The sequence below is a fragment of the Oryza sativa genome, chromosome 1, assembly GCF_034140825.1.
Source record: "Oryza sativa Japonica Group chromosome 1, ASM3414082v1".
Taxonomy (NCBI): domain Eukaryota; kingdom Viridiplantae; phylum Streptophyta; class Magnoliopsida; order Poales; family Poaceae; genus Oryza; species Oryza sativa.
In genome coordinates, this window is record NC_089035.1 from 19,006,408 (window position 1) to 19,030,579 (window position 24,172).

The 24,172-nt window shown below is 42.0% G+C and overlaps 2 protein-coding genes, 1 long non-coding RNA gene and 1 other non-coding gene across 9 annotated transcripts; 2 read left to right on the forward strand and 2 right to left on the reverse strand.

The window, feature by feature from the left end:
• Positions 1-6,982: 6,982 nt before the first annotated feature.
• Positions 6,983-8,935, forward strand: LOC4323977 (uncharacterized). The gene is made up of 3 exons (XR_001542817.3): positions 6,983-7,405; positions 7,497-7,693; positions 8,526-8,935. It is a non-coding gene; the product is annotated as an uncharacterized lncRNA (long non-coding RNA).
• Positions 8,936-17,210: 8,275 nt separating this feature from the next.
• On the forward strand, positions 17,211-18,332 carry LOC107275969 (uncharacterized). Its single transcript, XR_001547610.3, has 5 exons — positions 17,211-17,396; positions 17,480-17,609; positions 17,696-17,820; positions 17,896-17,971; positions 18,045-18,332. It is a non-coding gene; the product is annotated as an uncharacterized protein (transcript).
• A 917-nt stretch (positions 18,333-19,249) lies between these two features.
• Positions 19,250-23,657, reverse strand: LOC9271442 (protein FAR1-RELATED SEQUENCE 12). 6 transcript variants are annotated; one of them, XR_010737109.1, is made up of 3 exons: positions 23,255-23,657; positions 19,880-22,182; positions 19,250-19,618 (listed from the first exon to the last, which is right to left on the reverse strand). XR_010737109.1 is itself a non-coding variant. In XM_066304922.1 (3 exons), the coding sequence occupies exons 2-3, from the start codon at positions 21,283-21,285 to the stop codon at positions 19,608-19,610; spliced, it is 1,077 nt and encodes a 358-aa protein (XP_066161019.1). In that variant the 5' UTR covers positions 21,286-22,182; positions 23,255-23,657; the 3' UTR covers positions 19,250-19,607. The 6 variants fall into 6 exon arrangements, 4 of the variants coding, with proteins under 4 accessions (XP_066161019.1, XP_066161017.1, XP_015621876.1 ...); XR_001542591.3 differs by having other exon boundaries at positions 23,233-23,657; XM_066304922.1 differs by having other exon boundaries at positions 20,220-22,182.
• On the reverse strand, positions 21,493-22,173 carry LOC136355344 (protein FAR1-RELATED SEQUENCE 5-like). The gene is made up of 2 exons (XM_066307835.1): positions 21,857-22,173; positions 21,493-21,769 (listed from the first exon to the last, which is right to left on the reverse strand). Exons 1-2 carry the CDS (start codon positions 22,171-22,173, stop codon positions 21,493-21,495), a joined length of 594 nt encoding a protein of 197 aa, XP_066163932.1.
• Positions 23,658-24,172: the final 515 nt, after the last annotated feature.

Below are 24,172 nucleotides of genomic sequence, written 5' to 3' on the forward strand. Positions count from 1 at the left end.
CCACAGTGCGCCGTTGCCAGCCGCTAGGGCCGCTGCACTTCCACCAGCCGCCGCCAGCCACCGCGCGAGGAAGACGACGTGCGGCGTTCGGGGTCTCTTATCGCGCGAACGAGGCCACGGCACCGTTGAACCAGGCCTTCTCCGTGGCGGACGATGTCACCTCCAAGGACCTCCACATTGATCCCAACTCCTCCCTCTCCGTTCGCATCTTCCTCCTCACCCCGCCTTCGTACCCGCATAGCGGCACAACCTAAGGCTCCGCCCGCGCCACGGCAGCGAGCCACCGCCCGCCACCACCAATGGTGGAGGCGCGCCATACCTTCCGCACGCCGTCTCCTCTCCGCGCACCACGGCATCCACGCGGAGGAGGCTGCCCATCGCCAGCTGCTAGGTCCTCTCCTCTTCTGCCGCCAGCTGGATGGTTTGGATGGGTTGGCTCGCGAGCCTAACGAGCTAGCTCGAGCTTTCAAACAAACCGAGCCGAGCTGGGTTTCTAGCTCGTTACGATAATGAGCCGAGCCTAGCCAGTTCGTTATCATAACGAGTATGACCGAGCCGAGCGGAGCCGGCTCGCTATCCACCCCTAGGTGGGGCACATGGCCAAAGAAAGAAAGAGGGGGAACCGAACATCTGTAGCCGTAGCCCGTAGGGAAGGGAAAAAAAGGTTACTTGGATCCATGTCACTGCAAATGTAACAAATCGAAAAAAATGTCACTACTATTCACGTTATTAGATAGATGCCACTGAAAATTTTTAAAATTGAAATCATGCCACTCCGTCACCCTTCCCGTCCTCCCCCATGTCAATCTTTCCGTCCTCCCGTTCTCTCTTCACGCCGCATATCGTCGCCGCCGGGAGAAGAGCATGAGCAGTGAGAAGGGCTCCACGAGCTCGGCCCCAGTGGCGCACGCGCGGGGAGGCTCGCCTTGTAGTACTCAACAAACGCCCGGAAGTCGACAAACCGTGCAGTGAAGAGGAAGGCGAGGACATGGGAGGCAGAGAGCGCGCAGAGGACGACGAGGGCGTCGGTGAAGTCGAGCGTCAGGACCACAACCACCAGCTAGAACGCGTAGAGCACGGAGCAGGTCCACGCCCTCTACCAACTTACCGTCCACCTCGAACCGCGCCATGCCGGTGCCGCAGATCGGGGCGGGAGAGCGGCGAGGTCATCATGGGGAGGGGGGAGAGCTCAGATCGAGATTCTCTCCCCGTCATCCTCCTCCTCCGCTGCCCCGGCGATGGTCCCTCCCAGTCCATCGCTCGCTGTCACCAACCCCTTCCACTTGTCACCGTCATCCACCACCGGCGCGAACGTCATGGGCCAGTCCATGGCCGGTCACCTCCTCGCCGCCGGGGCGCCACCCTCGCAGAAAGCCCGCGCGCGCCCGCCGTCGCAGCCGATGTCATCTTCCTCATGGCCGGCTTCCCCTCCGACGTCCGCTCCACCTCCCTCACCCCTCCACGGGCGCCCTCGCCGGCCTCGCCCTAAGCGGCGTGCTCGTCAACATGACCACCTCCGACCCCACTCTCGCCACGGAGATTGCCGAGGTCGCGGCCGCCAAAGGCTACGCTGCCGTCGATGCCTCGGTCTCCGGTGGCGACCGTGGGGCCTGCAAGGCGACGCTCTCCATCTTCGCCGGCAGTGACGCGGCCGTGGTCACCCGCCTCACGCCGCTGTTCAAGCTGATGGGGAATGCACTGTACATGGGCTGAGGAGAAGGACGGGAATAGGATGCGAGAGGACGGAAAGAATGACGGGGAGGACAGGAAGGAAGGGTGACGGAGTCGCATGGTTTTAATTTTAAAAATTTTCAGTGGCATCTATCTACTAACGTGAATAGTAGTGATATATTTTTGGTTTGTCATATTTGCAGTGGCATGGATCCAATTAACCCAAAAAAAATTAATTGTTGGATGTGACTAGATAGCTATTGTTAGCCGGTTTGTCTTATCCAGCTACCACTCTATCAAGTATAAATATGTCTTTTTTAACCTCTTAAAAAAACTTATATCTTTTAAATTACATATTGTTTTTAAAATCTATTTGCACCATTGTGCTCCACTCAAAATATGTGACAAAATAAGATCCATATTGAACATATTTAAACATTTTATTAATTTAAAAGTAATTTATTACATGTTAGGAAGTAACTTCGATGTTATTAGGATGTAACTTTTACATCTTATACATGATTAATTCTCATTATCATTAGTTACTCCATCAATGTTATTTACAATCCATCAAAAGTTTTATCTTCTTTTCTCATACTACATGAAAAACAAAAGTGAAAAGGAAAAAACAATCAGTATTTAAAACAGATTTATAGAAAGTTACTTCTGAACCATACAAAAGTTACTTTCAATTAACATCAAAGTTACTTTTCAAAATTGTTAAACTTACTTGTGCTGATCTGTACTGATTAAATTTAATTTCTAGATAGAGTCACATTTTTATGCCTAAAACGAATTTACTTCTAATGTCGTGACAAAGTTACTTTTTTTTGTTTTAAGTTACTTTTATAATTTATGTAAATTACTTTTAGACTTTACTAAATTTACTTTTATATGTCTAAGAAGTAATTTAGTGAAATCTAAAAGTAATTTAAATATATTATAAAAGTAATTTATAATTTTTCATCAAAATATAATCATGTGAGATCTTGTTATAAAGATTTAATTGGTACGAACACAACGGTGTAATCGGATCATAGATCGGATGAGTAGTTTAAGAGAAAAAAATTATTTGAAGCATAGGTGGTTCCTATTTGCTTGATGGACTATTAGTATATATTTTCAGTAGAGTAACACGGAAAGCGCCGTCATTTATGGAGCATCCTCGGCCGATCGGATGGATCTTTGTGCGTCGCTGGATAGGGCGAAATCGAGAGCGCATGCGATTTAGATTTTACGATAATTGTTTTGAGTCAAACTGCTTTAAGTTTAACTAAATATAGTAATGTTACATTACTAAATTAGTTTTATTAAATTAATAATTAAATATATATTTATAATAAATTTATCTTGGATAAAAAATATTACTATTTTTTTCTATAAACTTGGTAAACTTGAAGCAGTTTGACTTTGACTAAAGTCAAAACATCTTATAGCCTGAAACGGAGGGATTATCTTCTTGGACGGGAAACAGGTCTGAAGACATTACTGGCTCAGATATAACTATGTTTATGTAATACTTAAACAAGCAAAAGGTGCTAGAGATTTGTCGCAGAAATATCATCACCGTTCGGATTTAGTTCATCTCGCGTCGTTAAATGCATTTATCATCCTGTAGCATTGAACGGTAGCATTAAACGGAGTGCTTCAAATGGAACCCTAACAGAGATGGCATATTTGAGACAAAATCGTTTGTGCGGTGGCATTTCATAGAACTCACATTTGTCGAGGGCATTTCTTAAAATTGGTGCTTGTCAATGGCATGTCTTGGATTTTCTCTTAGAAAATACAATAATTTTAATGAGTTTTAAGAAAGTATGTTACAATGGAGCCAAGTTGTAAAATTGAGTATGAGAGCCTTTCATGGTCCGAAAGAGAACTTATTTGCTACATGATAAAATATATTCGCATTGAGAGTTAAAAAAGCACATGAATAAGCATAACATCACTATTTACCTATGGCATTAAGAGTCGGGAAGACGTTTCGATAGACCACAGTCCATGTTTAGCAATGTTAGTAAAATATGGATGATAAGATTAGATAAGATTACCCAATATGATTTACATCATTAATTTATAACAAAAATAGGACGATGTTTAGGATAAGTGTTATATTTGGATACTATTAGTCGACGTAATAAATTCGGTGAGGAAAGCAAAGGTAACATTGTGGGTAGTTGATATTGATTCAGTGATAAAAACGGAATGCATGATAAGAAAAATTTGGTGATTTGAGAAATAGATGGCACAGACATTTTTCCAAATAAAAAAATAACTCATGAACTCATGGTCGTGGACATGTTGTGTACCGTGTACGGATAAACAAACTGGTGGCTGAGAAATAGAAAAACTGACAAAAGTCTATCTTAAACTCCTGAACATTTTCTAATGTTAGAAAGTCGTTCATAATTTTTCATACCAGAGACTATATATTGACCATATTTGTTAAACCTCTTGACAAACCGGATTGGACCAATTCTAGTGGTGTTGACCTGTCCAGATGATTTGAATACATGCCAAAATTAAAATTGCAAAACCCATTATGTGAACCTCACATCTCTTCTTTTTCCATCCCTCTTTACCTAGAAAAATCTCCAAGTAGCACTGATAAAATTTAAATTATTAGCTCAAAATTAGCGAAAAATTAGATATAAGAGGAAGACTGGAGGCATATTCCAACTGATAATCTCAGCCCTCACGTCGCCCTCCCTCTCGGGCGACACGAGGGTGATGTGGAAGGCAACTAGGCCGCCGTCGCCCGCCTCTCCCTCCCTCGTCCTCCGGCCGCCGGCAAAGCCACGTGGCCGCAAGGACGACGGTGGTGGGGCTTCGTTTCTCTCACCACGTAGGGGCAGGGGGGCTGCTCGGAACCGTCCAGATCTGTGCCGTCTGGCTGGATCTAGTGAGGAGGAAGTCGGTGGTGGGGTAGTGCAGTGGGGCGGCGGCGTTTGACGGGGGTGGCGGTGGTGGAAGTGGCTGGCGATGGGGTCTGCTGCTGGTGACGGAAGGCGGTGCCCGGTGGCGTGACGGCGGGCGAGGTCCGACTCCGCGACGGTTGGATCTGGCCGGACGATGACAGGGGGTGGTGGGAGCATCCATGGATACGGCGGCCGGTGCTGTGGGCGACGGAAGCAGCGGTTGGCGGGGATGGTGCGACAGCGAGGAGGCCAGCGGAGGCACATGCGACCGGCGCGGAGGCACATGCGACCGACGCGAAGGCCTCGGAGACCGCAATGGCGATGGAGGTGATGTCGGTGGAGGCGGAGACGTGCCAGCGAAGGTTTTGATGGTGGTGGAGCAATGGATTTCCGTCGCATGAGGCCTCAGAGACCTTGACGGCGGCGGAGGTAATGTCAGTGGAGGCGGAGCCCGGTGAGGTGGCTGCACGCGGAGACTGGCCAGCGGGGGGCGGCGATGCAGTGTGCCCATGCACCAGCGAAGGTTTTGATGGTGGTGGAGCAATGGTGTTTCTATGCTAATTGGCAGGTGGTGGACGGTGGGTGAAAACCTAGCCCGGCCTCTGTCGGACCGACAATCGATGGTACTCAAGTGTCATTCCTCTCCTGAGGGTGTTATCGTGCCGTCTCACCCCTCAAGGGTGGTTGCTGGGCGAAAGCCCAGTCTCGGCTCTCTTGAGACCTTAACGGACGATGGCGGTTGTGTTTCCATCGCTTCTCTCCTTGGAGACGTCGTCTAGGCATCCCCTTGCCAAAACCACCCAAACTTTTGGCACAAGCACGCTCTAGATTTCTTCCTCTTGTAGCGGTGTCTAGTTTATACAAGTTGGCCACGACAGAGGGCACTTTGTGTTGTTTGTAAGGGTCAGGTTTTAGGTGATATCGGTTGTTCTGTTGTTGGCTTAGCGGTGGTCGGTCTGGTGCTAGTCTTCTCCAGGACTTGTGGTTTGGCGCTATCAATGTATGGGTAGCGGTATATTTTTTCGTTTTTTCTTGGTTACGAGCTTTCAGAGTCGTAATCTTGTCATTTTTTCCTTCTCTATCAATAGAACTTCGCACCATCTTGTGCGACTCGTTAGAAAAAAGATATAAGAGAAAGATGTAGCCTTGTACTCGATAGGTGCTTTTCCCCTATGCTAGCAAAGAAACACCATCTCCTCTATGATCTCCCAAAATACTAACGAATGGGAGCATATAACTAGCTTGAAGGCCATAAATGTATTGGCAAACCTTCACAATCTAACCGATCCACCACGTCAATAACTGAAGATGATGTCGAGCCCATTCAGCAGGTTCCTAAATCCACTAAATCGACAATTGATATTCAGGATGTTCTCGGACCCACTATGTCGATGATTGTAGAAGATATTAAACCTATTTAGCACGTTCCCTGGTGGATTTGCGATTCATTACATCCTGCCGGCAATCCACCACATCATGCTGGCTATAGCTCATAATCAATGTCGGCATTGACTTCATCATATTGGATGGTCGATAGGCCAATCGGTCAATTGGATAAATGTTCCATAAATAAAGTAAAGTATGGAAATAGAGTCGGCTACATGTGTTTAATGGCGCTACCCCATGCTTGGCTGATGTCCTCCGAGCCATCATTAATGAGGACGCTCTTTGGTGCCTAGCAGAAGCTGCTTGGCTCCATGATCTCTTTACTAGGACTGTGCTATTAATGCACTAGTTTGTGTTTTTTTCCTTTGGGTGTGTGGTACTCTGTTGTATCCTTGGTGTACGGGTGTTGGAATCTTTCTCTAACACCGTACACCTTTTTTTCTCTATCTTAATGAAATGATACGTAGATCTCCTGCGTGTTAAAAAAAAGTGGAGCCTATTCAATTTGGTTGGCCTCTAGGATGATTGGCAAGGTGGCGGTCTAGCTTGACACTCCTTTGCCTTCCATAGTGAGTAAGTGGTTGGTTGGCGTGTTTGAGGTGGCTAGCCAGCCACCCTTGACAAGCCGATAAGGCCTCCTGGCCCTTGACATAATTTTCTTCCAAAATTCGTGTATTTCTAACTTTATTTAGATATTACTTGCAAAATAACTAAGACATGATAAAACTAGTGGAAACCTATTAGTCTAAACCAAATCGATACATTGAACGTTGTTCTACTTGGCTGTCTCATACTTTTTTTATTTCTCTCTTTCTTTGGATTTTTTTAGTGTACCTCTAAATGAATATGGATCGTTGAATAGATGAGATATAAGGGTGGAAATTCGTTTAATTCTGGAAAAAATATTATGGCGTTCTCGTAAATTCAGCATTAAGAGAGGGAGTAATATGTCCTTGCCCAAGGATCGCCCCGTATAGGATCGGCACCCTGATCTGGACGCCAGAGGTGGCCGGCGCCGTCCGTCTCCGCCTACCTCCCGCTCCCTCCTTCCTCCCGTCGCCTCATGCCCCCGCATCCGCACGGCTGAAGTCGCCTACGCAGGGGAGGAGCGAAACCCTAGCTCCGGATTCTTCTCCTCTCCTCCTTTCTTCTCTCCGATGCACCCGAGTGACCGAGTGTGCGGCGGCGATGGTGACGACGACGGTCCGGCGGAGTGGTGCGCACGAGCTGTCGGCTGGGGGCGCAGCGAGGTGTGAACGGCGCGCGTGCGGTGGCACCGGCGCACCCAAGAGGGGGCTTGGAGTGCAAGCCAGAGCACGCAAGGACGGAGCGTGTGCCGGCGCGCGAGGACGGTGTTGCATGCTTCCTGGCGGTGGCTGCACAGCGAGCTTATGCCTTGATGTTCTTCGGTGGTTTAGGGCTCCAATTCGGTATGCAATTTGCCCGATTCGAAAACAGCTTTAGTAAATTTTGGGGCTTTTGATTGTAGTGTTTTCTGAATTTGGGGATTTCTTGAATTAGGGTTATTGGGCTTGACGAATTTTGTGATTTTGGGACTGTGCGTGATCTGCCGGCACCTCCGCCGCTGACGACAGGGGAGGTTGCATGCCATCGACATTGTGCCCCCGTAGTGTCGACTTGAACCGGCTTGGACACAACTCCAGGCTTCGTCTCAAACAGGCATGTGATTTCCTGATGCGTTCTTCGTGGGAAAAAAAGTAAGCAACCCTGTAGGTATTGATACTTTGGTAGAATTGTCATAAGGTAAAAGTGCTCTGTTGTGATAAATTGAGATTGTAACAATGCGATTGGGATGAAGTATGTAGATTTCAATAATAGCTGGATTCATGATTAATAGCTGGATCGAATCATTAATTGATCCCAGCGTCCACCTTTTGTTGTGCGAGTTAACACATACTCGTAGGGAGGGCTTATCAGTTTTAGTAAGCAATTTTTTCAACTACTACCGGCAATTGTTAGAAACTACTGGCAGGCACTGCTCAAATGGACATCATACGATTCATAACTTACATGTCCTCACCAAAAGAATTTTATATGACAAAAATAACATTAGTTAAGGGTAGGATCACTTGTTTAGATACATAGGTTTGGCCAGTTCAACCTGCTCCATTGTTTCAGCCTGAAAAGCATTTTGCTATTTTTTGACCTTTGATGGCCTTTAGGGGTTGATCTAGTTGATTTGGCCAAATAATAAGGACTTTAAAATGTTGTAGCATGGCATATAGTGGTGCTGAATATTTAAAATTCATGTGGCCGAAGTAGTTTGTTGGTAGGTTTGAAATTTTTGATAATTTTGTTTGTAGGTTTGAAAATCCAGATACTAATGATGTTAGTGATTTGTTATAGATGGCTGTGGCCTGTGAAAGTATGAAAACTTTCAGAAAATAGTAGATAGCTGTTTAATTTGCTTTATTATTTAATTTATTTTTGTGCTCGGTTTTTGTACTTGCATAGCAGATCCTTGATATTTTTGAAATTGTAATGATTTCCTTACATGCCACTATGAGTTAATTGTTGCTAGCTGTTCAGGTTATTTTTCCAAGATGAAGTGACTGCAACGTCATTTGACTGAATTGGAAGGATATTGCAGCTAGTTGCTTGCCTATTGCAGCTGTTCTGGCAATATAGAGTGCAATTACCAGGATGTTTTTGGCAGAAGCTGCATATTTTTGTTGTAGGTGCAATATTCTTCTGAAGATACAAAGCTTCATATTTTGCTGAAGATAGACAAGTTGTACAGATGCATGTGCTGATCCTAGAGAGAAATTGTGTTTGTGTAGCCTACTTTTGATGATTTTCGTTTTCTGCTGGTTACTTGTATGAATACATTATATAGATGACTTTGTATGAATGCATGTTCTGTAATTGATTTCAGACATGATGAGGATCTTGTAAGATATTTTTGGTTGGATTGAAAACGCATATAAATTACATGGCAATGCTCAAATCTGATCCATTGCAGGTTCAGCACATGACAAATTTGAGAAAATAATATGACAGAAAAATTTCGGTGGTGATTTTGGCGTGTGTTTGACGGCGGCGGCGAGTACTGCCAATAAGATAAGTATCGTTGGCGTGTGATGGGCCTCCCGGAGTTTAGATTCGCATTACCAACTGATCTCTCTAGCGACAATAAATTCAGATATGGCAATATGAACTGGTCATCCGCTGCAGCATAGGAATTAAGTGATGCGGTTAGACTGTGTGATAATTTTAAGAAAATGTTGAATTTAACATCCATGATACATATATGTGCCCAAGTTAAACAACACTGCAGTTGGTCCTAGTTTAAACTAAAACTTCCAGTCACTAGAACTTCAGTATCTGTAGTTTCAATACTAGAGCATAAGGCAAAACTAGACAGCTTGAGCCACTTGAATTTCAGTATGTTAAACCTAAATTCAGGAGTTGTTCATTAACTGGGTTATATACTGAATTTAGAGCTTAGCTTCAGGTTTCAGTTTTTTGAAAGAAAATTCAGTACTTGAACTCAGATTTAGAACAAACACCACTACAACATCAGATTTCAGAACTGAGATGGAAATTTCAGAACAAATCATAGGAGGAAATGTGTTACATTTGTCAATATTGCTACATGCAAATGAATTTTCTGGTTGAAACCAATATCCCATAGCAAAGTAAACATTGAACAAAGCTAGGTTACTAAAATCTCAGGTGAAAATATGATTTGCAAGAATTTCTGAAGCCAATCCTGGGGATAGTTTCTATCAAGAAATCTTTACAGACCATGGACTGTACAAAAGATGTTGGCAATGCTTCTAAATTTATCTATCACAAATCACACTATTACAAACATTCCCGAATCCAGACTTTCTCTAATTGATAGCACATAGCAAATCTTTAACCTGGCAATGTAATTAATCGATTAGAAAAATAGAAAATCTTGCTTAAGAAGATGCCTTCCTTAATAATTTCCTAGCCAGATGCAGTTTTTTGTAAATCCGAACACCCTTCTGACCACCTGCCTATTTGTTGTATGTTGGGATGTCGGTGTTATCATTCGATGTGGAGCCAACCAAAATTGCCGCTAGCTTGCGTCTGAAGATGTCTATATCACCCTGTATAATATGTAGATGTAGTTTTTTAGCCTTAAATTTGAATTGATTGCATTACATACATGCTTTTGTAGTAAACTACATACCTGCTTAAATTTTGTGGTTAACTTTGATCCATTCCAGTGTTCCATGCACTTCAGCATGAAGAGACCACATGAAGACCTATAGAAAGATAATCCTTAACATAACAATTAATTTTGTAACAAAGATAATTGCATTTAATCCAAGAAGAGTAACATACAAATCTTTCTGCCTGGGTATGCTTGTCACACTGAACACAGGCCAAGTCGACAAATCAAAATCCGGCCAGATAGTTTGGTTAGATCTTTCATTGTATCCAGATATTTCGAAATATCTCTCCATTCCTTTCAGCTTTGATCATGCAGGAGATCGAAATATGAATAAATCGGAAGGGATGTTATTTACTAGTAGAAAGTAGTACGGGATATTATGGGCCCACCACTAATGTCAGTTCCGTGTCTTGTTTACCGGTGCTAGGTGATGAGTCCAGTAGTTGAATCTGGCGTTGCTTAACATGGACGACAGCCAGGTACCAATGATTCTTATTTCTATTTATAGGGATAAAGATCTGCATTTTCAAGCTTTGTTTAGTTCTGTTATGCCGAGCAAATTTTTTTAACTGAAATAAAATAGTTTTACCTGTTCGTTCTGGGCAATTTGGTTAGTAATTCTTGATATATATCCCTTTTCCAACTGCCGCTTGGAGATTTCGTGCACGCAGTCAATCGATATTTTACCTGTGATGAACGTTTTCATCATATATACTCTTCTGCGAGCTTGTGACTCTTCAAGGTATTTATGTTCCAGGTACATTATGTATGTGTCGATGATCTACATTTTGAATAATTTAGTACACATAACAATTATAATTTAATGATACAATAGAGGGTAAGTACGATGTTACTTCGTCAATAACATATCTAGCTTCACCATCGGGCAAGAACCGATTTGTCAACGGTTGCAATTGTTCCCTTGTAAGGAGCAATCCTTCCAATCTCACCAAAACACGGTCAGGCGGTGAAGTGTTAATGTAGTCGATGAGGAACTCATCCTCTTCGGTGCATGTAAACTCTGCAATCACAACCCAATTAATTTCAATGACAAATATAAAATGTTGTGTTACGAAATTTTTGAAGCATTTGTGCAAGGCATGCCTTCGGAATGTATTGGGGGGGGGGGCTGGAGTTGCCTTCTGTTTGTTCTTGGGGTTCTCTGGGTACACAAAGTCAGTGTTTAATTGTACAGTTGATGTGCGGGCCCTTCCTGTTGTTTGCACCCTTTTTGCAATAGGCGAGTTACTTGTATCTTTTTTCTTCTTGGCCTGCTACAGGAAGTTATGATGAACAATTTTCGGTTACAACAAGTTTCTAAATCGTATAGAGTTACTTATCATTATAGAATTTTTTTGATACCTTTTGTTGTGGGGGGGGGGGGGGGGGGGGGCGATGCATGTGTCATGCCATGTTTTTTGTTGGACTTCATCCTAACACCAGGTGCGTCGACTTGCGACGACTCCTTAAGGATTGGTTTGTTTTTCTTGCATTCATACGCTGTTGATTTAATAGCATGCACAAATGTTAATACGTAAAATAGTTAGTTCATGATAACTGATAGTTGTACTTCTCAACTCGTACCTGAATTTCTTTTCTTAATATGATTAAATGTTCATTCATTGTTTTAAGCTGCAACTGGACATCCACCATATCTGTTGTCTGTGCCTTAGTATTATCCTGCATGGAAAAATAATTAGAAAACAACTTAAAAAATTTTAGAAAAACAATTCAGTATGTACCATGTTACTTGGTTGGTTGGCATCTGTTCCGGAGTGATCTTTAGTGGTATACTCTTTGGTGGCCTCGATTGGGAGCTTGATATCATTCACAATCTATGTTCGAAACATGTGTACAAATTGTTAATACTAGGCATTGTCCTAATTATGTGTGCAAAAATTACAACGCACGAATTACCTGTCCTACTCCATACAGGATTTTTTCACGCTTTCTGGCTTTCTTCACATCCCAGTATTGTATCAGTGGTCTGTCTCGTCCGGTGTAATCTATGGAAGGATGTATGTGACTCACTCGAAACTTCTCCTAGTACCAAAGCTGAAAGAAATTTTTTTAAAAAATTTTCTATAGTCACACCATACAAGCATAAACCATAACTTGAATTGAAATTACAGCTACCAGTAGAAGAATTTGGTTGCCCTTAAGATTGACCTTATCATGCTGGAAACTGACGATTGACCTCTTCAGATGGTTTAGGGTTAAGCTAGCCCAGTTGGTTCTCTTTATATCTGCTATATTTATGAGTAGATTTAGGTAATCTGAATGGACGAATCTCTCAGTTGTAGGACATAGGATCAGACCAATTGTATATAGCACAAACTGCCTTTTAAAGTGATCGTCACAAGATTTATTCAAATTCAATGAATCCCGCAAGGCTGACAGAGTTATCTTAGTCTCCCTTTTGTCTTTATATAATGCAAACAGAGCGGCCTTTGTTGCCTGTAGAGCTTCGTTTTTTTCTTTCTCCTTTGGGTCATCAACGTCAGCTTGGATTGCTTGTGGCACTTCAACCAGTTCAACACCTTCTGATGGCACGCCGAGTATGTGATCTACATCTTCAATGGTTATCTCATGCATGGTTCCATTTATATTGAAAGCTCCAGTATGCTCATCATACTCCCTAGCAATTTGCTTGCATAAAATCCGGCGAATTTGGACTCCATTCATTTTTGTTAAGCCCCCAAATCCTAGATCATCTATGGCTTGCAGCTGGTCTTTGTCCAGAGTCTGTATGAATTTCCAGTAGGCTACTTGTGAGCATACTTGCGTTCCCTGCGATAATAAACATCACAATTTAGTTCATTATTGCATAGAGAGCGATCGTTAAGTCCTAAGAATAGTTGCTTACCGGTTTGTTGGCTCGAATATTATTCTTTGTCATTCTCGCTGGCGGCTCATAGTTGGGTATCATCAATGACTATATTCTGCGATGCGTTCAGAATAATTAAATCATTTAAAAACATTTACACAGTAATGCATGCGTTAATACATTGTTAATTAAGAGATATTACTTGAGCAACTACAAAAATTCAAAATCTACAATGAGACCAGGGGTTTACTTTCTAACTATGAAAACTGAAAAGCGTAGAACATGGACTGATCTGGAGAATTAATTCGGTCGTATATTAACAGTGGGTTAATTTCTAGTTTGTTGTGTACAGCACGCCACGAATCCTATATACTTATATAGTTCAATAGCACTAAGTGTACTTAATGCTATTTCTCTCTTCTCTCAGTAAGCCACAAGCCTTTCGATGATAGATCTATGGTTCAAATTATCTCTTCTTTTTTCTCTCATAACACAATGCAATCTCAATTATTTTTTAGGTTCAAAATTCATAAGTATCATTTTGTTATAGTTTTAATAATTATATTGCAACGCGGCTTATTCATCCAGTTGTAAATAATTACAGGCACAACAACCATCTACCTCGTGCGCACATGTGTGAATGTCAGGGCGGCTATTTTTGCTTTAACTGACAGACATTTCGTTGTATTGTGCAATGTATTTTTGTGGCCAAAAGTGCAGTTTAACATCAAGATATAATACATACATGTGCGCACGTTGTACCTCCTATCTGGCTTTCTTCAACACACACACACATACATGGATACAAATGGAATGCGCCGCTGTTCCATTTGGTAACCAACCATGGATACAGTCAACTGGGCGGTGTAATTAAAAACGAAGAGAAGACTAACCTTGAGTCAAAGTCTCCTGTTGATCCCGGACGGAGAGGAGGTGTCGCCGGAAGAAAGTCACCTGGCGACGCCGCAACGGCGTTTATCTGGAAGCACTATTAGGGTTAATGATGGCAAAGACTGGCGGCGTAATCATTAGGGTGCCAAATATTGCATGCGTCCGGTGTTGGGCCTCCTGAACTACAGGCCCAATCGTTTCAGATATTTATGATTGATTTACTGTTTTTTTTGTAAAGGTAATACCGATATACTGTGTGTAAAAAAACTGTAGTGGGTCCAACTAAATTACGTTCTGTCACCAATCATGTCCTAAAATAATATAAGTCCAAAAAACCTTTCCGCTATATTGTATGAGCGATCGACCGAAAAATTATGTTTTTAAAAATTGACCCGGTCTGGATGGTCACGGACTTAATTATTTATTTATCAAAAATATGACCCGGTCCGGATAGACCCGAAATTATTCTTTTCTGATAAAAAATACCGTCCGGACTTAATAGTTATTTTGTTTGAAATAAACCGTTCCGCTTTATTCTACGCGCGGTCGACCGGAAATCGTTGATTAGTTAAAAATTGACCCGGTCTCGGACTTAATAGTTATTTTGTTCGAAATAAACCGTTCCGCCTTTTTCTACGCGCGGTCGACCGGAAATCGTTCATTAGTTAAAAACTGATCCGCGCCCGGACTTAATAGTTATTTTGTTCGAAATAAACCGTTTCGCTTTATTCTACGCGCGGTCGACCGGAAATCATTGATTAGTTAAAAATTGACGCGCCCCGGACTTCATAGATATTTTGTTCGAGATAATCCGCTCCGCTTTATTATATGCGCGGTCGACCGGAAATCATTGATTAGTTAAAAATCGACGCGCCCCGGACTTTTATAGTTATTTTGTTCGAGATAATCATTCTCCGCTTTATTATATGCGCGGTCGACCGGAAATCATTGATTAGTTAAAAATCGACGCGCCCCGGACTTAATAGTTATTTTGTTCGAGATAATCATTCTCCGCTTTATTATATGCACGGTCGACCGGAAATCATTGATTACTTAAAAATCGACGCGCCCCGGACTTAATAATTATTTTGTTTGAGAATATTCTATGCGCGGTCGACCGAAAATTATTGATTAGTTAAAAATCGATGTGCCCCAGACTTAATAGTTATTTTGTTCGAGATAATCCACTCTGCTTTATTATATGCGCGATCGACCGGAAATCATTGATTAGTTAAAAATTGACGCGCCCCGGACTTAATTGTTATTTTGTTCGAGATAATCATTCTCCGCTTTATTATATGCGCGGTCGACCGGAAATCATTGATTACTTAAAAATCGACCCGCCCCGGACTTAATAGTTATTTTGCTCGAGATAATCCGCTACTTTTTATTATATGCGCGGTCGACCAAAAATCGTTCATTAGTTAAAAACCGACCCGCGCCCGGACTTAATAGTTATTTTTGTTCGAAATAAACCGTTCCGCTTTATTCTACGCGCGGTCGACCGAAATCGTTGATTAGTTAAAAATCGATCAGGTCCCGGACTTAATAGTTATTTTGTTCGAAATAAACCGTTCCGCTTTATTATATGCGCGGTCGACCGGAAATCATTGATTAGTTAAAAATCGACGTGCCCCGGACTTACTACTTAATAGTTTTCATCCCTAGTTATTAGCTATTCTAAATCCGTCGCTTAAAAAAAACAGATAATTCAGCATAAAAAATAATCGTACGATCCATCTAACCAAAGAAATTATCGGACTAGTACTACCAGTTAGTTATTAGCTTTATCTTTTGCTAAATCCCCGGCAACAGAAAAAAAACAGAAAGACGCAGCGATACAAAAGGGTTCGGTTCGCATCCGCGGCAACTGGTATAAAACTGAAAGGCGCAGCGATACAAAAAGCATTTCTTTCTCCTATCTTCCGTGCGCCTCCGTTCTTCATTGACCATCATGGATCCCGTGACCGGTCCGTCGCCACCCTCCGCATCGCGGCGTCAATCCCAGGACTTTTCTACGGTTCATACGGGTCAAGATGACAGTCCTGCCATGGACTCTACGGCAAAAACACATCTCAAGGTATTTCTAATTACTTTTTTTACAATTACTATCGATTCACGATACATGACCCCTATTAGATCGAATAACCATGTAGATGTATAGCCATATATACATGCACCAAATAGTTTTTCTACAAATTCAGCTAATATTAAATACATAGAAAAGTTTTTCTAGAATAGTTTTTGTTTCACATTCGATGGGGGCGGCGCCGCTGCTACGGCCATCTAGGCGGAGGCCATGGTTTCTGACTTTTGGGCTGGTTTTGCCCCTAATCCGGTGATTAGTTGTCTCCCATTATTATTAGAAGTAATTAATTATCCAAGAAGCAGCCGCAGAACCTCCGTCATGGATTTCTTTATACAGTTTAATTCTAGCAGGGGCTCTAGCAATTTGCAAATTGAACTCGATGGATTTTCTTCTGTATTTCTAGGTCAGATGATAATTTTAACCTAGCTGATTCAATGCATATCTTTTCACTGCTTATGAGTTAAAAAAATAGCATTACAGTTCAACCATTTGGAATGCAAAAATTTGCTGAAAATTACCGATACGAACTTCTGGATAATTCTGATATTGATACCATGATATGTCTGCACTACCAAAGTACCAATTGTACTTTAATTCCTGATGAGAGTGCTAACTATTGTTGTATATTTTAGGTTTCTGGTTCGCTGAACAACATTCAATTTGACTTGCCTGTGGAGATTGTAGAAAAAGTTAACCATTTTGCAAATGAAGTAACTGAAATGAGGAGAGGGTTTGACAACATATTAATGGTCCAAGAACTCCAAATGCAACAGATTGCGGTATTCTATTTTGCTATTTTCATAATAGTTCAACATTTTTTTATACAACTAAGTACAATGTATTTTTTGCTTCAGGATTTAACTCACGGTGTTTCACGATATCCACGCAAGAAAGAGATCTCCATTGACCCCGCTAACTCCATCGCAAAACGAGTACATGGACTGGATGGTAGGCCTATCATAGCAAACAAAAAGTTTGATTATGATAGAAGGACATTTGTGGAAAATAAGAAAGATTTCGATTCCGAGGCAACATTTCCAGAGCAATGTACTGTAATAGACATACAATCTTTGGATCGTGAGAACACCATCGTGCACATTGACGATGTTGTGCTTACAGGAGCAAATTTGGAGTGTCTGACCAAACTATATTGTTACGACGATGATAAAAAATCCATTAGCCCAGAGGTGTGTAATTTCCATTATGATAATTATTTCTGTCATGTTTGGTGCTAATTATAAATATTGTACCCTTGTGTAGACCATTGATGCTTTTGTTGAACACTACAGGCATACAAAATCTGTTGTGGATGGAAATGCGTACATAGAGAGGGCGTCAGTCGTGTCTATGCTTATGTTATCAGCTTTCTATGATGGGGTGGATATCAATAGATATAAAAATATGATGCACGAATCAGCTGGCCATAGATATTTACGCCATGATATGGTAATTAATATGTGGTTATCTTGTAAATTTTTTTGGCCATCATGGATCTCTAATCTCTAACTAAAGCAAAAAAATCGATGCAGGTCTTCCTTCCAATATGTACTTCATTAAAGCAACTGGTATGTAGCAATCGTTGATGGTACTAAACAATAAGTCCATGTACTAGAATCAATGGAGACCACTGTAAAGGACCATACTGAACTAATGCTTGCTGTAAGTTTTTTTAACATGTTCATTTCACCTCATGTGGAGTTTAGTCTTTCTTGTGCACGATTATACTAAATCTAAATTTGTTATAGTTGCAAGGAGTAGAAAAATGCATCAAGCTTGCCATGGATTCTGATGTTCATTATCCTACGTGGACTGATTTCAATGTCACAAATTGGGATATAAGCATACGATACTTGGCCAGGAAGAAGGATAGGTACGCACAACATTTGGAGTTTCGTGTACATAAATTACTTGCCGAATAACTCATTTGTGTCAAAATTTTATGTAGGACCTCAAGTGGACTATTCATAATAAAGTTCATCGAGTACTGGAATGGGGTGTGTCTGACTAAAACTTTTTTTCAGGTAACACTTGATGTAAAACACGATAACTATTTATTTTATCTCGTGAGATAACATATAGTTGTGATCTATGCAGGAAGACATCGATGAATACAGAAGAAAGATAGCAGCGATTCTTTACAACTCTCCATCCAACAAAATTCAGAATCATGTACAGGCCATCTCCGAAGAAATCTAAGATGTTCAGCTTTGCATTGGGAGGAGATTTTTTCATTAAATTCTTAGATGTTCATTTATCATTGCGATGTTTTATTTTGGAGATTCTTAGTTTGTCTTGTCGGATGTTCATTTCGAATAAGCTAGGTGTAATTTTTTTAATATTAAACTCTATCTGTTATTTATTAAATGATACTCTATCTGGTTATTCAACGATGTCAGATGCGGGAACTTATTCTTTTTTTTTAAAGAAAATAACGTTCTGCAATAATATATGCATGCGGTCGATCGAATAACCATGATTCTCTACTACTTAAAAATAGTAGTACATCTGGGGGATTTTTTTCCAGTATTCTGAATATTTTTAACATGAGACTTCTGATTCTTGAATCTGGGTTAGCACCATAAATGCAAGGGTTAATGGGTTAAATTTTCTACCGTATAATTTGAAGGTTACAAAACTAATTCACTTCTTCATATACTAATAGAATTTCCCTTCTTTTCAAAACATGGTAAATGTGTTAGCTCCTGATGATATAGAAATTGATATAGTTAGTCGATTGTATTTTCATAGAAGGTGAAATTATATTTATATATCGTATGTTTGTAGGGAACACAACCTCAGGATTACCCCTGCTCTTTTTTTTAAATGCGTTGTGACAAATAACTTGAGGTGGAAATTGATTTCCTGAGGGATCATGTGACAGTGTTCGTACCGAGATGCATCAAGTACGTGGCTGGGTGCTGTGTCCACTGAACTTCATCTCTAAACAGTTAAGATGCAATTGATCTCTTGCTCTGGCATTTTTCATTCAGCCTTGTGTTCTGATAGAAGAAACATGGTTTATAGTGCTATTTCACAATGAATGTCTGCTCAATCAAGAGGAAACATTTCTCATCAATTTTCTCCAAAGTACACATCTTGTTTTGGGAGGGGGTCAACATTTTTAGAAGCTGAATTTCAACTGAGCCAATTTCAGCACCAACAGCAGTACAGTTTCAGCAGCAGCAGCATTACAGTTTCACCAGCAGCAGCAGCCGCCCAGTTTGAGCAGCAGCAGGAGTTCAGTTTCATAGCAGCAGCAGCGGTTCACTTTCATTTCAGCAACAGCAGCAGCAGCACAATTTCCAACAATAGCAGTATCATTCCAGAATCAACGACAGCATCATTCTAGCCAACAGCACCATTAAAGCATCACACAACCATCACCAAAATGAAGTCACCATTCTAGTTGCAGATCATTTATTCCTAATATTTAAAAAGGCCACTAAATTTATTTGTTCATTACACTCCTTTAATAATAAATAATCAGCAATGAACTGCAGCCTTGCAACGCAATCAACAAAACTGTGTGCTTCCGTCGGAATCATCTCAGGGCAGCCAGGTGCGCCACAGTTATGCTGCCCAGGGACGTCGCCCCAACGTTGAACTGCAGGAGGAGCTACTGACCACCAGACAGGGTAAACCACAACTCCATGATCTTCATCCAGGACCTAATTTCAGAAACCAAGCAGCAACCAGTCAAGTTAGGACACAGGAGGCAGCTCAATTCTGTAATTTTCTGAAATTGGAATAAATCAAGTTCAATTCTGTAATGTTTCTGTCAAAGAATTGTTTTATAGTTCTAAAGCATTTCAGCTTATTTGCCTCTGTACACATGTAAAATAAATTAAGTGCCTCAGTAAAGCACCAACTTCTGAATGTTAAGAGTTTGTTTGAGATAAGTTGAAAAAGGAATGGCCTATCTATTGTACCTAAAACATCTATCAGCCACAGTCGTAAATAAACCACCAATCTGTCATAAGCATAAAACTTGAACAACTACATGAACAGATTCAGAGACAATGTTGGAAATACACAGAAGCACAGCCCTCCCCTGTCGTGCAACACATTCTATTCCATAACTGTGTTTCACTAGTTGTGTTCCAGTAATCAACATAATAAAGTGCAAAAATTAAAAAGTCACATTAATGTTGGAAGAAAAGGTTTAGTGTGAAGCCCTCTTATTTGCGTAGGACTCACGGCACGGCTTCAATCTCTTAGAAGGAATCCTTCCTTTAGGAACAATCTTATGTGGATCGAGGACTCTCTCACCACTGGGTTGGTTCGACGCTGAGAAGTGCGCCGGCAAAGGACCAAGTGTTGTCTCATTAACGCTACCCTCGTTCTCGGCACCTTCCCGCATAAAATTTTCAAAGAAATCAATGACTTGCTGTGACCTCTCAAAACTCAAAGAAGCTTTGACTAAAGCCTCATTAGCTATGTTACGGAGAAGGCGGTACTGATCCATCTGTTCGGACCACTCATGCACATTTGCAGTTCTAATTGAAGGGAACGCTGCCTTCGCTTGCAATGTCCATCTAACCGCAACACAGCACTGAGGAATAATGTCAATTCGGAGATACTTCAGAACTGTAAATATATGTGAGCATGGTATCTCTTTGCTATCCATCATCTGACAGTAACACTTCACGCCCATCAACAATGCACCATCAAAACTACAACTCACTTCACCATGCACTTTATGGTCATATTTCGAAGCAATACTGTACCTTCGAGCCTCATCCAGTTGCCTCACCTCCAAAATCACCCATTTACAAATCTTCCGAATCTCTGCCCTTACCTCCCTGAAAATGACATGGGTGAAAAAGCGTGCAGCACTAATTTTAGTGAATGGTACCGATTGTGATGCTCTAGCATCCATCTCAGCCTCATTTCTACGCATACGCGACACACAGCACATGAAATGCTCTATGACATCGATCAGTGACATTTTCCTGTCGAGATGACTATGAATTCTTGAGTTCAAACCCTCACTCCTTTGATTGCTCCTCATCCCTAAGAAATATCTCCCATCGGTATACGCCGCGGCCCACTTTTCCCTTAGCGCATACATCATGGCTAGCCATAACTCCTTCTCCGGCACATTATCCCTGTTCTTAAAGGCACACCATCGTCTCTCAAATTCATCGGCCTTCATTACTTCGTAGACGAGTCTACGAAATTTGGTGAGCGCATCCCCATGGAGATGGCGTTTTGCGTTCTCCTCAATGTACCATGTACATAACCGATGATCTGCATCAGGACAGACCTTGGCGATGGCGTTTGCCATGGAAAGGTCCCCATCGGTGATAAACGATCTAGGATGCTTGCCACCCATCGCCTTAATGAAGGTCTCCAGCAGCCACACATATGAAGAAACCGTCTCATCTGAGAGCAGACAACACCCAAAGACAACCGTGCTACGGTGATGGTTTACACCAATAAAAGGAACAAAAGGAAGGTTGTACCGGTTGACACGGTAAGTGGCGTCAAAAACCACAACACCTCCAAATGCGTCATAGTTGATCCGAGATTGTGCATCGGCCTAGAACATATTCTTCAGATGACCTCCGGCATCAGTATTGTACTCAAAGAAAAATTCTGCATCTCTTTCCTTCTGTTCGTTCAAAAGGCTCAGTGCAAATTGAGTGTCCATACCCTCAATTCTTTCTTTCTTGTAACGAGCAACGAAGTTGTACAAGTCCCGAGACACAAACCCAACCTGATCATAACCACCATGATTCTTCTCCATGACGTCCATTATATTGCATGTACGAAGGCCACTGACCCCGAGTTCTACAACCTCAGCCTTTTGAGCATCACTTAGATTCCGATGGGATCATAAGAATGCCACTTGGTCATGCTTTGCAAGTGGGTGCGCATGACCATCGTTGAAATCTTTAACAAACCAAATCCCCATCTCCTCATTCAACTGTATCTCAAGTTTGGCCTCACATCCGCAACGTGTCAGGGCCCTTGGCTCCCTAATTTGGTCTGTTCTTTCAAAGTATTTCAACAACCTATAGCCTTCATATGAGCAGCACAAACGCCTCCAGACCACCTTACCATCTCCATTGTACCTAACATTGTCCTTTCTGATGCTAAAACCTTTCGACCAAGCATAATCATTATAGAACTTATATCCTTCATCCTCGCTTCTAAACTCCTTGGTTATCACACTCTCATACTCTGTGATCTCCTCCAAACTAATGTGATTGCCAGCCATGCCAAAATTCTGCAATTCAAAATTTCAAAATTCAACAATAAGTCAAACCACATAATTTAATACTACCAAAATGTACTTATATGGAAGTAAAATACTCAGATTTATATTCGTAGAACTTAAAGTTGTATTCTTTTCCTTTGCCTATTCATTTCATGAATAGTATGACGTGCTATCTGAATTCTATAATCTCTATTTACACACCAGTCCAGCACATCAAACCATGCTTCCTACATTGCTACGAGTGATCAGATCGAATTATTCTTATATGCAAAATTTATAGCTTAACTATATGACAAAACCAAATATTTTGCTTCTAACTACTCATCGACAATATATTCTAAAATCAGAATTAATCTAATATATCCTATCAGTGCAACAAACATCTAAAGGAGGCAGCGGCTAGCTTGCTCCTAGTCACTGAAGATGTGGAGTTCGACGGTGTATCAGCACAATTCACAGGAACTAAAAGCTTAAATAATGTCAAACATGAGTTCAGAGATTACTGAAATAAAAGATCCGAAACATCAGAAAGTTCAGAGAAATAACTTTAATTTAGTCCAAGTTTGAGACCAGATTAGGTTTCATGTATTTAATGATGTTTCAGTGCTATCTGATTTGCTCCTTTATTAGCATTGCTAGAAAAATATACAAATCTTTAGACGATTTACATATTTAACAGGAGACTGTAATATTCCCGGCAACACCACACTCCTATACGACATCTTCCTGGTTGGATTTTACAACTGAGCATATGATCAAAAGGAATATGCTTGAATTGAACAGACTAGGTGCAAACAAGGTACAGTGGTGGTATTCTGAACAAGGTACAGTGCAAATAAGAGTATGGGCTACCAATTGCAGAACAACATATATCCATTTGTATATAAACTAGGTGAATAAACAGTCAACAAAAAAAAATAGTAGTAAGTGAAGTGGATTTGTTACTCAAATATTTAGTACTCCCTGAAACAAATCAATGCATTTCGGTGACATTCTCTTGATCAAATCGTACTTTTAAAATTCAGATATCTTGATGATGTTATTCTAAAGAGGGTTTACCATCAGACAATTGTGCGCTTACTAGGGCCAAGAGAAAAGTAAAGTGAGGGGCGCCGTGGAGCGCGGGGGCGCAGGGGTGGCGCGGCGGCTCGAAAGGGGAGGGTCGCCGCGGGAGTGAGGGTGCAGGCGCGGCGCGGCGCCGCGAAAGGGGAGGGTCAACGCAGGCGCGGCGGCGCCAAAGGGGAGGGGCGCCGCGTCCGCGCGAGGGTGGAGGGGCGGCGCGGCGGCGTGAAAGGGGAGGAACGCCGCCTCCGCGAGAGGGTGGAGAGGTAGTGCGGCGGCGTGAAAGGTGAGGGACGCCGTGGCCGCGCGAGGGTGGCGGGGCGGAGCGGCGGCGTGAAAGGGGAGGAGCGCCACGGGCCGCGCGAAGGTGGCGGGGCGGGGCGGCGCAGCGGGGGGACGGAGAAGATGGAGGCCATAAACCCCCCCCCCCCCCCCCCCCCCCCCCAACGACGCGATGCGAAGCGCCTGAATCGGCCGGGTCCAGCGAACAGATTTTGGAACGCGAAAATACTGTAATACCCTTCCACCAAAATTAAGAGAAGGACAAAAATACCCAAAAAAATCAACCGTCAGATGTTCTCCTACTACACTACTACAGGTAGTAGTGGGGGGTACCGTAAAACCCCCCCTCTCTTTCAGCCATTGCTCTAACCATATCCGCCCAATTCCATGATCCTTTATGCAGATGGACACCCTAACAAGAGCGGCTGATAGAAGACAGGTAGTATGATATTGGAAACGAAATGGATACTTGTTTTCCTTTTTCAGGACAGGTCTAATGAATGCCTGTGCGGTAAAACAGAATGACCAAATTTAGACTCTTCAGTAACGTACCAGCGAGAGCTTAATTAGCTGTAAAATTAAACACTTGGATCAGGAACGATGAGTATTTGGAAGAATATTACTACCTCCTGGACGCCATTAATAGATGATAAAC